Source organism: Prionailurus bengalensis, chromosome A2, assembly GCF_016509475.1.
Source record: "Prionailurus bengalensis isolate Pbe53 chromosome A2, Fcat_Pben_1.1_paternal_pri, whole genome shotgun sequence".
Classification (NCBI taxonomy): Eukaryota; Metazoa; Chordata; class Mammalia; order Carnivora; family Felidae; genus Prionailurus; species Prionailurus bengalensis.
In genome coordinates this window covers 85697141-85711649 of record NC_057348.1, presented here as the reverse complement: position 1 = coordinate 85711649, position 14509 = coordinate 85697141, and the positions used below count along the sequence as shown (strand labels likewise).

General features: G+C 37.9%; 1 protein-coding gene across 11 annotated transcripts in view; it reads left to right on the top strand.

The window, feature by feature from the left end:
* Window positions 1–14509, top strand: part of CACNA2D1 (calcium voltage-gated channel auxiliary subunit alpha2delta 1) — a 496257-nt gene that overhangs the window by 354683 nt on the left and 127065 nt on the right. For all 11 annotated transcript variants that reach the window (XR_006298483.1, XM_043588719.1, XM_043588713.1 and 8 more), the window contains one exon: window positions 1511–1642. Coding sequence is in view for 10 of the 11 variants with exons in the window: in XM_043588719.1 (XP_043444654.1) it covers window positions 1511–1642 (132 nt within the window). In the remaining variant the exon portion in view is untranslated. The remainder of the gene's footprint in view (window positions 1–1510; window positions 1643–14509) is intronic.

The window sequence follows — 14509 nt, the reverse complement described above, 5'->3', positions numbered from 1 at the left end:
GATGCTGTGCATCTTTCTAAATAGAAGCTTTTTTTTTTCTTTTACCTTTACAAAATACCAGGCATGATTTAACCGTGACTGCATTTGCTTCCTTTATTTGCTGTGGTCACAGGGAAGAATAAGAGTTAAGCATTATCTCCAGTCCTTATCCCAAACTCATTTCCATTGTTTAGGCTTGGCCATAGATTCTCAAGTGCACAGTGGTGCAATCTCCTGATCTGCTAGGGCCGTGGTACATATTTTACACATAAAGGAGGGGGAGGGGGATATGAGATGATGTATGTCATCTTTTTCTGTAAAGGGAACGTAATATTCAAAGCTAATTACATGTTTAATATGTTAGACATGAGATACTATGATCATGGAGGCCCATAATTATAAATTATATGCTAAATCTCACATTATAATTATCTTTCATTATATGAGTGGCATATGTTTTTAAAATTTTTTTTAATCTTTATTTACTTTTGAGAGACAGAGAGATAGCGTGTGAGCAGGGGAGGAGCAGAGAGAGAGTGAGACACAGAATCCGAAGCAGGCTCTAGGCTCTGAGCTGTCAGCACAGAGCCCAATGCGGGACTCAAACTCATGAACCATGAGATCATGACCTGAGCCGAAGTCGGATGCTTAACCGACTGAGCCACCCAGGCACCCCAAATGGTAGATGTTTTTAATACCTATCCAAGATCAGTCCGTAGTTATAAGTAAGAATCAAGATCTATGGCCTGGCCCTTATTAGCAACATCCTCTGATATTTAATTGAAGTAACCAGAAAAAAAGAACTATTGTTCATAAAGGTAGTAGTAAAGCATCAGGTACTCCCTATTTCTAACACTGATATATTGTCAAGTCCCTGAATGAATGTTTTTCTTTGTCAGAATCTATACGTTCGTTGCTATGGTATAAATACAGTTAATAAACTATGCTAAATGACCAACATCTTTTCTTTCCAATTTTAGTAACAGATCAAATTATGTTCGTTTATTATGGAGATTCATCAAGAATTGAGGGGAGGGTGGCGATCAAACTGTGCCCTTATGTGTTGTGTAGATTTTTTCAGAGCTGCTTCGAGGGGAGGAATGCCTCCCACCCCTTCTCTTCCAGGAGAGCTGCTCTGGCCTGCTTTATACATCACAGTGGTTCTCAACAGGGAGCAGTTTTGTTTGTATTCTGTTCTGACAGTGTCTGGAAGCCTGCTGCTTATCACCAATGGGGGTGTGGGCTGGGTGATACTGGCATCTACTGGGTAGAGGTCATAGGTGCTGCTAAACACCGGGCAAAGCACAGAATAGCTCCCCCAACAAAGAATTACCAAGCCCCAAATGTCAATATGGCCTCCGTCATACAAAAATTTGTTGCAGGAAATCATTCCATGTCTAAACTTGTTGGTAGCCACTGGATTAGAGTACTTTTAGAGGTAAAGTGATGAAAATATGTAGCATTATTTTGCAAATAAGTGAAGACAGACTCAATTATTATAGATACGACTTTTTCTTTTTGTTTCTCTTAGCAACAATCGTGCTAAATGAACTCAACTGGACAAGTGCCTTAGATGAAGTTTTCAAAAAAAATCGAGAAGAAGATCCTTCGTTGTTGTGGCAGGTGTTTGGCAGTGCCACGGGCCTGGCCCGATATTATCCAGGTAAGTGCTCAATGACTCAGGAGACATCAAATAAAATTGTAAGCACCAGACTTAATATTTCTTGGGAACACTCTGTTACCTTTTCCAGTATTGTAAGGAAAAGGTACCACCCTACTTTTATAAGGAAAGAGTGTTCTTCCTTGCATGGCTCTGTATCTACCCAAACCACCCTAAACCACAACACCTTAGGAAGAGCTGGAGCGGTTGGTACCCGACCTCAGGCCAGGCTGCAGTGACACCGTGAGCAGGGTCTGTGGACCTGGAACAAGAGGTTATCATGAATCCTGTAATAATTCTGGGATTCGGGTCCATCCCTCAGCATGGGCAGGTTGTTGAATTACATGAGAGGATGGAATACAATTTTTAGAAACTAATGAAATATTTCTTTCCAGATTTCAAGTCTGTGTTTTGTTTTCTTTTGTTTAGTGTTTCATTTGTTTTTTAGAGAGAGAGAGAGAGTGTGTGTGGGTATGAGAGCACGAACAGGGAGAAGGGCAGATAGAGGGGGAGACAGAGGATCCAAAGCGGGCTCTGTGCTGACAGGCTGACAGCAGCAAGCCCAGTGTGGAGCTCGAACTCACAAACCATGAGATCGTGACCTGAGCTGAAGTCGGACGCTCAAACCATTGAGCCACCCAGGCACCCCTCAAGTTTGTGTTTTTATATGAGAAGTGTTGATGCTTTGCGATAATAAGTGAGTATGGATTTGTTAAAATGAGTATGACAGGAAAGAAAATGAAATTTCAAAGAAAATAGAACTACTCTAAGTGTCAAGTTGGATTACTTTTGAAGGTATCTTAGTGATGACATATATTCAATGAAGATCAATATAGTTTACGCATTAAAATGAATAAACTTTTTTTAATATCCTTTATTCTTATAAAGGCAGGTGAGGAGAAATAAACTTTTAACAAAAAGGAAAAGTTGATGACTAGTATAGATCTTGGGAACCTATTGAAAAGACTTTAAATGAAATGTCTGTTGGTATTTTTAACTTTGCTGTTTAGAACAAGCTGAGAAGCACAAAATGCATTGTCTATCTCAACGTCATGGCCTGTCGTGGAATACATACTAGATAATTTGGCTTCAAACAATTGCACTATATAGAGGACTTCTTCTTGAGACTTGAGTTTTCTAAATATCTTTAACAAATAGAATTATTCATAATAAAAGTTACCACAGTGAGAAGGGTGTGAAATAGAAATTAGCTAAACTCTAGTTTTGTGTGGCAATAACAACGAATAAAAGTATGTGGGCATCTTCAGACTGAATAGCGCTCAAATTATGTGGTAGACATAGAACTTCTGCACGAATGAAAATGGCAGATGGTAAGCTCGGTGATAGTTATTTCTTTTGTAGAAACCCAATGGACAAGAAGAGTCCTTGTTCTTTTTTCAAAGTTGAAGAAAATCATGAGTTAATAAAATCATATTAATATCTATGTAGTATTACCCCACAGGTTGTTAGAATAGTAGAATTGTCTTGTTGCAGAAATGTTCAGTGTAATACAACCCTTCCTAATGCTCTTGAGTTAATTACTCATACATTAAATATCATGCATCAGTAGATTGGAAATTTTAGTATATAAGATCATAAAAATAAAGCAGCACTACTCATAAGCATACTATGCCTGGTATAATAAACCTTAAAGTTATAACAGTTCTTACAAAACATTTTAAGTATTATTTTGAAATACAGTAGTGAGACACCTGATGACCTATTCAGTAATACATAAAAATAAGAATACATTTATCATATAGCTTTTAAAATGTATTGCCTCATTACAAAATTCCATATATGAGCAACGGAGAAAAAGGTGGGAAAAGAGAGAAAATGAGCATAATAATGGAAAACCAAGAGCCCGGTACCAGAGGAAAATTGATGATACTGAGAAGGAAAAAAGAGACAAAGTTTCTAAGAGAAATAGGAAAGGGAACTGGCTAGGGGTGGGCGGGGAGAGAATGCATAAGAAAGGAGAGAGAAAACCTAGGATCCAGAGGAGGAAGAGGGAAAAATATGTTGTGTTATGAGCACTTTTCAAAGATGGCTCTTTTTGTAGTAGTGGCTAACCTTTAACTTTACTAATTATCTTCTACATTCTTTCATTTTATTATTTTTTTCAAGTTTAAAAAAATTTTTTAAATATTTATTTTTGAGAGAGCGAGAGACAGAGTGTGAGCGGGCAAGGGGCAGAGAGAAAGGGAGACGCAGAATCTGAAGCAGGCTCCAGGCTCTGAGCTGTCAATACAGAGCCTGACACGGGGCTTGAACTCACAGACTGGGAGATCATGACCTGAGGCAAAGTCAGTCACTCAACCCACTGAGCCACGTAGGCACCTCTACATTCTTTCATTTTAAATGTAATCCAGATTAATAGCTTTAATTTTTTTTTACCCCTATTCAAACATTTTTAAATGTGTTGACATCTGTTTGCTTTACCTTGGAAAATATTTTTGAATATTTAGCTGAATCCTTTTGATTTCCCCCCATAATAATAGTTGTGGAAGCAATCCCCAGATCCCTTGCAGCACTTAGTTTCAAGCAAAGTTTGCCAGACAAGTTGGTTCACTCAGTGACTGATGGATTGAATTCATTTACCTGTTAGAGGAGGTTATTTTTTTTTTAATTTTTTAATGTTTATTTTTGAGAGAGAGAGGGAGAGAGAGAGAGTTCGAGTGGGGTAGGAGCAAAAAGGGAGACACAGAATCTGAAACAGGCTCCAGGCTCTGAGCTGTCAGCACAGAGCCCGATGTGGGGCTCAAACTCACAAACCATGAGATCATGACCTGAGCCGAAGCCGGATGCTCAACTGACTAAGCCACCCAGGCGCCCTGTTAGAGGAGGTTATTTAAAATTGCTTTGTTGCCTACTATGAAATACACTTGACCTAACTGAAACTTTTGTGAATCTGTTCCTAAGTTCTTTTTATTTTCTTTTTTATGATCTGTTGGCATACAAAAAGCCACACACACGCAATGGGTACATCTTGATGAGTCTGGAGATAAGTATACACCTCTGATATCGTCACTGTAATCAATATTATAAACCTATCCATCATCTCCAGAAGTCCCCCCCCTTATTTATTATTACAGTTTTTGTGATAAGAGGGTTGGCAAATTTTTAAGTGTATAACATAGTATTTTTAACTATAGATGTTATGCTGTACAGAAGATCTCTAGGATTTATTCATTTTAAATAACAAACTTTTAATACCTCCCCTTTGCCACTTGCCCCAGCCCCTGGCAACCACCATTCTGCTCTCCTTCTACAGCTTTACTCTTTTTGATTCCTCGTGTAAGAGTATCATCTAGTATTGGTCTTTCTGTGTCTGCCTTATTTCACTTAGTTTAATGTCCTCCAGGTTCATATGTGTTGTCACAACTGGCAGAATCCCTCCTTTTCTTAGCCTGAATGACGTTTTTTAAATATTAATTGTATAATAGAACCAAGTCTCTGTTATCAAGCACATTAAGACACTATTTTTTAAAAATGTTTATTTATTTATTTTGAGAGAGAGAGAGAGAGAGAGAGCGAGAGAGAGCGCATGTGCGTACGCACATCCACAAGCCTGTCGGGGGGGGGGGGGGGGACAGAAAGACAATCCAGGCTGTCAACAGAGCCTGATACGGGACTCAAGAGATCATGACGTGAGCCAAAATCAAGACTCAAAGGCTTAACTCACTGAGCCACCCAGGTGCCCCAAGATAATATTATAACTTAAAAGCAACCTAACGTATTTCGGTTGATGCTGACATGTTTTCAACACATTTAACGCTTTTTTCTGAGTGTAAAAACTATTTCTAAGTGAAGCAATTTTAAAAATTTCTTATGAAACCATCCCTTTTTCTCTGATTTTAGCTCTTACCATTTTGAAACAGGCCTGGGTAATGTAGAGTGGCTCATCCTGATGAGTGTCTGTTAAAGTAAAGGTCAAAATAGCCTTTTATATTGTTCATTATCTTACTATGAAAAGAAACAGAATATATGTTACTTTTACTTAATTGGATTATTATATAACAAGACTTGTACCTCAGACTTAGATCTCCCTAGCAGCTGTGAGATAACTGATGGGATCTTCTAAATGTTCTCAGCCTTTATCATCAAATCTGAAAAATATGAATACCGACTCCTCATTTTATTCCCTGAAGGTTGTTGTCAATGAGATAATAAACTGTAAAGTACTTTGGAAGTACAAAACAGTAGGCATTTTCATGAGACTGAATATCAGAATAATTTGCCTAAATTCATTTTTCTCTTCATGTGAGAAATTGAAGGACATAATTGAGATTACAGTGAGTTGACAAGGAAGATGAAATAAAAATATGGAAGGCGTTGTAAACAAATGATTAAGCAAAAGTATCTCGCAGTAACCTCACATGGTGGAATTGGTCTGAAAATGAAGGTTTAGCCTATGACCTTAGTTAAGTCACTTCTCAGTAGGGTTTCCAGGTAAAATAAAAATTGCCCAGTTAATTTTGAATTTCGTATAAACAACAAAGAATTTTTTAGTATAGGTGTGCAATATTTGGGAAGTATTTGCACTAGAAACGTATCTGATCTTTATTGAAACACAGATTTAACTGGGTGTCCTATATTTTTTTTTTTTAATTTTTTTTTCAACGTTTACTTATTTTTTGGGGGGGGACAGAGAGAGACAGAGCATGAACGGGGGAGGGGCAGAGAGAGAGGGAGACACAGAATCGGAAACAGGCTCCAGGCTCCGAGCCATCAGCCCAGAGCCCGACGCGGGGCTCGAACTCCCGGACCGCGAGATCGTGACCTGGCTGAAGTCGGACGCTCAACCGACTGCGCCACCCAGGCGCCCCTATTTTTTTAACTAAATCCATCAACCCTCTGTCTTGGGCTTCGAATCTCTACACCGGTAAGATGAAAAAATCAGCTTCCATGCTATGTTGCAGAATTCTGAGGATCAAACAAGATCTATTTCATATGTATATATTTAGCTCTTTTTCAAATGTTTATTTACCTTGGGGAGAGAGAGAGAGAGAGAGAGAGAGAGAGAGAGATTATGAGCAGGGGGGGGGGCAGAGAGAGAGGGACACACAGAATCCCAAGCAGGGCCCAGGCTCCGAGCTGTCAGCAAGGATCCAGACGTGGGGCCCAAATTCACAAGCCGTGAGGTCATGACCTGAGCCAAAGTCGGACGCTTAACTGACTGAGCCACCTAGGCATCCTTTCCTATATTAATCTAAGTGTAGAAATTTTATATTTGTAAAAAAAATGTGTCAACTATCTTTTTTTTTACAAATTTTTGCCACAATTATTGGAAATAATGTGTTATTATAATAGTAATTGAAAATAAAGCAATTATTGAAAATAATTCAGATACTAGGACCCTCTGATTCACAATAGAGTAAAAAAATTCTCTTGTTCAGTATTGAGATGTAATTTAGAGCAGAGCTACTTGGTGTGAGAGGGTTAAGCAAGTACATTCTACCAATATCCAGGGGATAACACTTCTGTCACTTGATGTGGTGGTCACCTTTGCAAAACACCCAGAGACTTCAGCAAAAAGGCAGGAGCACGATAAAGTATAAATTGTAGAATTGTTAAAAGAGGAAAATAATTAAGTATGCTTTTTAGCAAATTGCCTACATATAGGAGAAAGTCAGTGATGGTCAGCTAGTCTCATTAGTCCTACTTATCAGGTTATTTAAATGACATGGAAAAACTACTGGCTCCACATAAGGAACTTTCTAGAGCTGACATAATATAAAGGCACCTCTGTAGTTCTGAAAAGTAGTTTGGTTAGTAATTAGTGGAGGGTTGAACTCGGACATCTGTCCTTGAACTGAATATCCATAAATTCTGTTTTCTAATTTGGTTGATGTGTAAGGAAATAAACTGTAAGAATGATTCTGTGTATCTTTTTTCTTCTCTTCCTTCTCCTACTCTCCTCCACCCCCTCCCTTCCTCCTCTTTCATGTCTCCAACTTAGAAGGTAGATAAGCTGTGTAATCATATGAGGAGCACTATACTAGGTGAATCTCACTCCCTCACTCAATTTGTGTGAAAAGTGCCATCAGCCTCGTTGTGTACTTTGGCTAAGTCATGTTACGTCTCTGAGCCTATTTCTTCACCAGTTACTTAGGATGGCTGAAGGGGATTTCCAGTGCAGACACTAACATTATCTCCTTATCTGTTGAGGCCTTTGGCATTTGCTAATAAGTCCACCGTCTTTGTTCTGTGGGGTAAAAAGAGTGACTTGACCTAGTCGTACAACTAGCTGCTTGGCATAGCTGAAGCCACCCATGTCTAGTGACATCTTCGCTGAGTATGTGCTCACTGGCAAATCAGCTTAATTCATGAGTGCTTTCCTTTAAAAGTTCTTAATTGGTTTGGATAAATTAACTTTAAAGCTAATAAACTGCTTTCAAGAGCTATCAACATTGTGAATTTTTACCCATCATAAAAACGTAGGTACAAATTATTCATTTACCTGTTAGTATCTCCTGAAATTGTTCTAATTCCTGATGTAAGTGGGATTGTAATTAAGAGTTAGTGGCTCACTGAAATGCCAATGGAGGCAATACTTACTCTTTTTTTTTTTTTTAGATAATTCGTTGTATTTGCAAAAAAAAAAAAAAAACAAAAAACAGAGAGAGAGAGATAAACTAAAAATCTCCTCATTTGGGGGCGCCTGAGTGGCTCAGTCAGTCGGGCATCTGACTTTGGCTCAGGTCATGATTTTGCAGTTCACAAGTTCGAGCCCCACATCCGGCTCTGTGGTGACAGCTCAGAGCCTGGAACCTGCTTCAGATTCTGTCTCTCCCTCTCTCTCTGCTCCTCCCCCCACTCATGCTCTCTCTGTCTCTCTCTCAGAAATAAATGAATCTTAAAATTTTTTTTTTAAAAATCTACTCATTTTCATATGACATTTTCTTAATGTCTTATTAAACACATGTTCTTTCTCTTCCCTCCATCATTTGTTCACAGCAAAACCAAGGGATTACAGTAATGGGACCTATTATAGGTTCAGTGCGTGTTAAATATACCTCTGGGAGAAGACTCTTTGTTGTTATATCTGCGTAGATTTTTGCCAGAATGCAATGCAAAAGAACTTGTGTATGAAGTATATGGATGGTCAGTTGTCCCTGCGTTGCTTACTACTTTGAGAAAAATAGCTCAAAAATATTTTAAGCATCAAATAGCAGCTGACAGTGTAGTCCAAAGAATACTTGTTTTCTTTTTGGTTAATTATGAAGGTGGCATTTGATAGGTTTCTGGCCAATTTGAGGAAAATGGGATAGCATTGGAGCCTTGACATTTACAGTATTTATAGAAGTCCTGCTTTCCATGAGCAATTATCTTTTTCAAAACTCCTATTTTTTTTTTTTACTTTTTTACTTTGATATTTGTGAATGGATGTAGGGTTTAACTAAATGTATTATGTTTGCTGATGACTATATAAACAAACTTTAAATGTTTATTTATTTTTGACAGAGAGAGGGCACCCGCATGTGCACAAGCGGGGGGCGGGGCAGAGAGAGAGGGGGACACAGAACCCGAAGGAGACTCCAGGCTGATGGCTCAGAGCCTGATGAGGGACTGGAGCCCATGAACCAGGAGAACATGACCTGAACTAAGTCGGATGCTTAACCAACTGAGCTACCCATTCACCTCTGTATAAACAAATTTTAAATGGAAGTGACTACACTATTTTTTTTCATGCTAATAGTTATTAAAATCCAGTGTATGAGGAATATAACCAACTACAAAAAAAATTTGATTTTACACTATGGAAGTTTTTTTTTACTTAAGTCAGAGAGTATCAATCAGTTGTATAGATGGGGGCTGATAGGGAAGCTTCACAAATAAGGGGTCCACATTCCTGTTTTAATTCTCTGTCATCGGAATACGGCCTCAGCCTCAGGCCCACCAGTGTTAATTGTGCACTTTTTTAAGGGACAATGTTTAATGTTTTCTTTCTTCCTTTTTCTCTTTCTTTCTTTCTTTCTTTTTTTTTTTTTTTTTTTTTTTTTTTTTTTTTTTTTTTAAGAGAGAGAGAATCCCCCAAGCAGGCTCTACACTGTCAGCACAGAGGTCCCATTCAGGGCTCAAACTCACATACTGTGTGATCATGACCTGAGACAAAATCAAGAGCTGGACACTTAACTAACTGAGCCACCCAGGTGCCCCCTCCCTCTTTTTAGTTGTATTTGCTGAACTTTACATAGAACCTTTCCCCTTGTGGGACGTTGGCCAGAATTCAGTGGTCTCATGGATACACTTACCTTCAAGATGGTCATGTAGGCAGCTAAAAAGCAGAAGCTGTACAAGGTAAGAAAGGAAAAGGTACTGGGGACAAAAACATTTCTGATGCGGTTACTCTTTGCAAATGTGTGTTTTAAAAGACTGAGTCGTTTCTGATCTGTAGGAAGTTTTAATTCAACTAGGAAGCCAAAATTTATACATCTTGAAATTTCGATTACAATACAAATCATTAAATGATTAAATGCCAAATAAATTAGAGCAGCTGTAACAATAGATTGCCTGTAGGAGTTCGGAAAAAGACAAGGTAATTATTGACTAGAGTTATGGACTAGGTTTGGTTTATGAACTACGGACTGAAAAATCAAGTTGAAGAAGACAAGGCAAAGGCTAATTAGAAGGAAAAAAGACACAAAGTGAAAAACAAGGAAATGAACAAGTGTTGTCAGAGGCTAGCAAGTCTAGTTAATCTAATAGTTTGTCACAGAAGAAGAATGATATTAAATCAAAAGGTTTATTAATGGCAAATTATGTGGCCCTGAATGTCAGAATAGTTTGTCTGGGATTTAATGTGTGGGAAAATAGCAGAGACATTGTGAGCAGTGGAATACTATGGGTAAAGCAGTGTTTATTCTGATCGGAAGGAGAAACACTTAGTTTTTTGTGGTGAGAACATTGAAGATGCAGTTTCTTAGTGACTTCCAAGTATATAATATTATTATCTATAATCATCATTTTGTACATTAGATCCCCAGAATTTCTTCATCTTCTTATTGGAAATTTGACCCTTTGACCAACATCTCCCCATTTTTCCTGCCACTCCCCCCTCCCAAGCCTCTGGCAGTTCTCTCTGTGAGCTTGGCTTCTTCACATATAAATGAGATCATATAGCATTTGTCTTTCTTTGTATGAATTTTTTCACTTAGCATAACACCATCATACAAGTGTATCAAATTGCCACATTGTTGTCTCTGAATTATATGTCAATAAAAAAGAATAAATGAGTTTAGTGGTGAACATAAGGTGTAAGTTGACTATAATTTTTAGTTTGAGTGGAGGTGAGAACGTTGGCACAGGGTGCTGAAATAAAATACCACAAGTATTTTTATTTGGGGAGTACAGTGGTAAGTTTGATTTAGAACAGTAAGATAGAGGTGTGCACACACACACACTAATATGGTGAAATTCTTGGGGCACCTAGGTGGCTTAGTCTTTTAAGGGTCCAACTCTTGATTTCAGCTCAGGTCATGATCTCAGTTTCATGAGATCAAGGCCTGTGTCCTTGCTGACAGCTAACCGCTCAGAGCCTGCTTTGGATTCTCTCTCTCTCTCTCTCTCTCTCTCTCTCTCTCTCTCTCTCTCTCTCTGCTCCTCCCCTGCTCATGCTCCCTGCTCTCTCTCAAAATGAATAAAAATAAACTTAAAAAAAATACTATTTTGAAATTCTCAAATGACCCTCATTTATAGAGATGATTCAGTAACCTTATTTTTGTTGCCTTTTGTACAACCTCATCTCGTAACTAAAACTGTCTTATTTTTCACAGATATGGGTTGTAATACTTTTTCGCTTTGTAATCACCTATGGATGCAGTCATGCTTAAATTCATTAAGTGATTTGTTTTATTGTTGACAGGAAAGAGTGGTTAAATAGGATGCTAATATGAAAATGGAGACTGATTGGATGTGGACAACACTACATATGAAATGTGTGAATAAGTATTGCTAAAAAGTTCAGTTCTGTTTAACTTCTAAAAGATCTCTCTCATTCTGTTCCTTTTTCTTTTAAATTCCTATACCTTATGCCTTCCATTTTCATACACATAGAAACATCTTTGCTACGTAATTCATTTTATGTTCACTCTATTTTATTGAGAAAAACTAACATATTTGTCAAAAATTCACATACTTTTTTAAGCACTTCTTTTAGGTGTACGAAATTAAAAAAAAAGCTTAAAATAAATCACCAACATTGATTTTTGATTTACATAAACAGGCAACTTGTTCTTGTAGAATCACAATTTATTTTTTTTATTTTATAAATATATCAATATTACCCAATTGGATTTGCTAAGCTTACAAAATGGGAAACTTTTTCTCCATCCAAGTTCACATTTTTCTGTATGTAGTACATATCTGAAATCATTTTCCAGTAAATCCTGATGTTTTTCTCGATAGAACTTACTGTTTTCGAGCGAATTGCTGAGCTATAGCTAATAACTACTGTTGGGACAGCTAAATGATTAAGTCTTTGTGTACCATTTACTTTCTTGAATATTCCACTTCCACCTCTTGATTTGTCCTTGCTCTCTGCTGCTCCTGCTGACAAATAGTCCTTTATGTTAAATGAAAATGTTTTATGTAGGTTACCTGGCATCTGTAGAATTACCAGCAAAAATCACTTTGTAATAAGTGCTTTTATTTTAAAACTGCAGTGACTTATCCTTGGCTATAATACATTGTATCTGTATGTGAGCTACTGCTGGCTGTCTCTAAGTGAGAGAAATGTCCTGGGCATATTACCGTGGTGACATCAAAGGCACACTGAAGCCAAAATAGTGATACCATCTGAACGTCAAGTCTCATTGCTCAGAAACTAAATTAAAATCCTAAACTGTTTCATTAATGAGTCAATACAGTCAAGTATGGGTTGGAAGGGGAAAACGTGGTGAGAACAAGCAGGAGTCCTGTTTCTGAAGAAACAAGGTATCCTAAGAATTCACACTAACAACAGTGGATTTTGCTCTGGAGGACCTCACAGGTGAGAGAGAAAGTTATAAACATGTTAAATTAAAATGTATTGCAAAGAGATAGCTGATAAGTTTTTCAGCAAGTTATCTGGATCATTCAAAGACGCTAACCCAATCTCCGTCTCCAGTTTTACTTACTATGCAGTTGAGTCTTGATCATGCACTGTTAGGTTGCCCTTTTTTCTCCTTTTGTGTGTTTAATTTTTATTTTAGTTTCTACAGTCTACCTCTTCATTCTCTTTGGGCTTTGATGCTAGACCTTCATCTCTGGTCATTTGCGTCTTATCAATCATTTAAAACAGAATATAAGCACCACCTTTCGCATGAAGGCTTTCCCAAAAGCCATCTTTCTTTACTTTGTTCTCTCAGAGAACTTGGTTTTTGTCTATATTATTAAAGCTATTAAATTTTATCTTACTTCGGAATTTATTTTGCATATGTTTTAAAAGGTATTGCGGTGCCAGTAATAGAGATGGCTGTGTGGGTAGGTGTATACTCCCCACATCATCTAACACTGAGCCTTGTGTATCATGAATAGTATTTGTGAAATTAAGCTGGATAAACAGGTTGAGAGGACAGGTACTAGGACTGAAAAACAAGTGTCAGAATAGAACTTAAGAGACTTGAGTTTCTAAATAAAATGAAACAAAGACAAAAGACAGATGGAAAGTGCCAAGAAGCATAGTGTTGCAATTATCCAGGCCCCTGCCTGTACACCTTTCTCACCCTACTCTCTTAACCTAAGCCAGTGTTCTATAAAGGGTTTCTGGGGTGACCTCAGGTAGTCAGTTTTTAGATTCCCAGGAAATTTTATTGACAGCAGCCTGCATCATTGCGGAGGGAGTAGGATGGGGAAATGGTATGACATTTCGAGCTGTAGTCCTAGGAATGTGTTTGTAAGCAGTTAAAATCTAAGCACATCTTAAAATAATCTATTTTATTTTTTAAAAGAGATTGTTCGTTATTTTTTTTTTTAGTAGAGAGTGAGAGCAGGGAGAGGTGCAGAGAGAGAGAGAGAGAGAGAGAGAGAGAGAGAGAGAGAGAGAATCTCAAGTAGGCTCCACGCTGAGCTCAATCCCATGACCCTTGAGATCATGATCTGAACTGAAATCACAAGTCAAACACTCAACCAGCTGAGCCACCCAGGCACCGCTATAATAATCTATTTTAAAAATCATTCTATAATAAGCACATCCAGGGACTCAGTGATACTGTTTTTCTGATATCCACAATGGATTGCTTATTACATGCCAACTCAATTCTAAGTGTTGGTGTGTGTATATCATTGAATCTTAACTCTAACCCTTGGAAGTGGGAAATAGGAATTATTATTCTCATTTTATTGACAACAGGTTAAGTACTTTAGCCAGTGAAAAATCTAGGTAGACTAGCTGCAAAACTCATTTGTGAAGTTCTACATTAGGCTGTTTCCAATCAGCCAAGGCTATTGTAAAGAGAAGAGAAGAGGATGAACTCTTCCTCTGAGTGTTGACTCAATTAGAGTGATTACTTTCTAGTCTTACTTTCTGCCTGTCCTTCCCCATGGTGGCTCTTTGCCTTAAAGCTTCAGTCATTCAGCATTTGAAAACTTCATCTGGGCATGACCACTGACTGGGGACCAGTCACTTTTCAAAAACATGCGTACCCCAAAATACAGCATTAATAGATGAATGATAAAACCAAAATTAACTGGATTCTAGTAATATAAATATTATAAAGCTATAAGCAGTGTCCCCAAAGGCAAAATGATGCTCTCCTAAGAAGATAGAGGAATGTAAAAACAAACAGTGCAAGTTTCAAACACTCTATGAAGCTTTTACTTCCCATATGTTCTCCGGGCTTTAAAGCTTGACTCAGGTCTGGGGCACCTGGGTGGCTCATTCAGTTC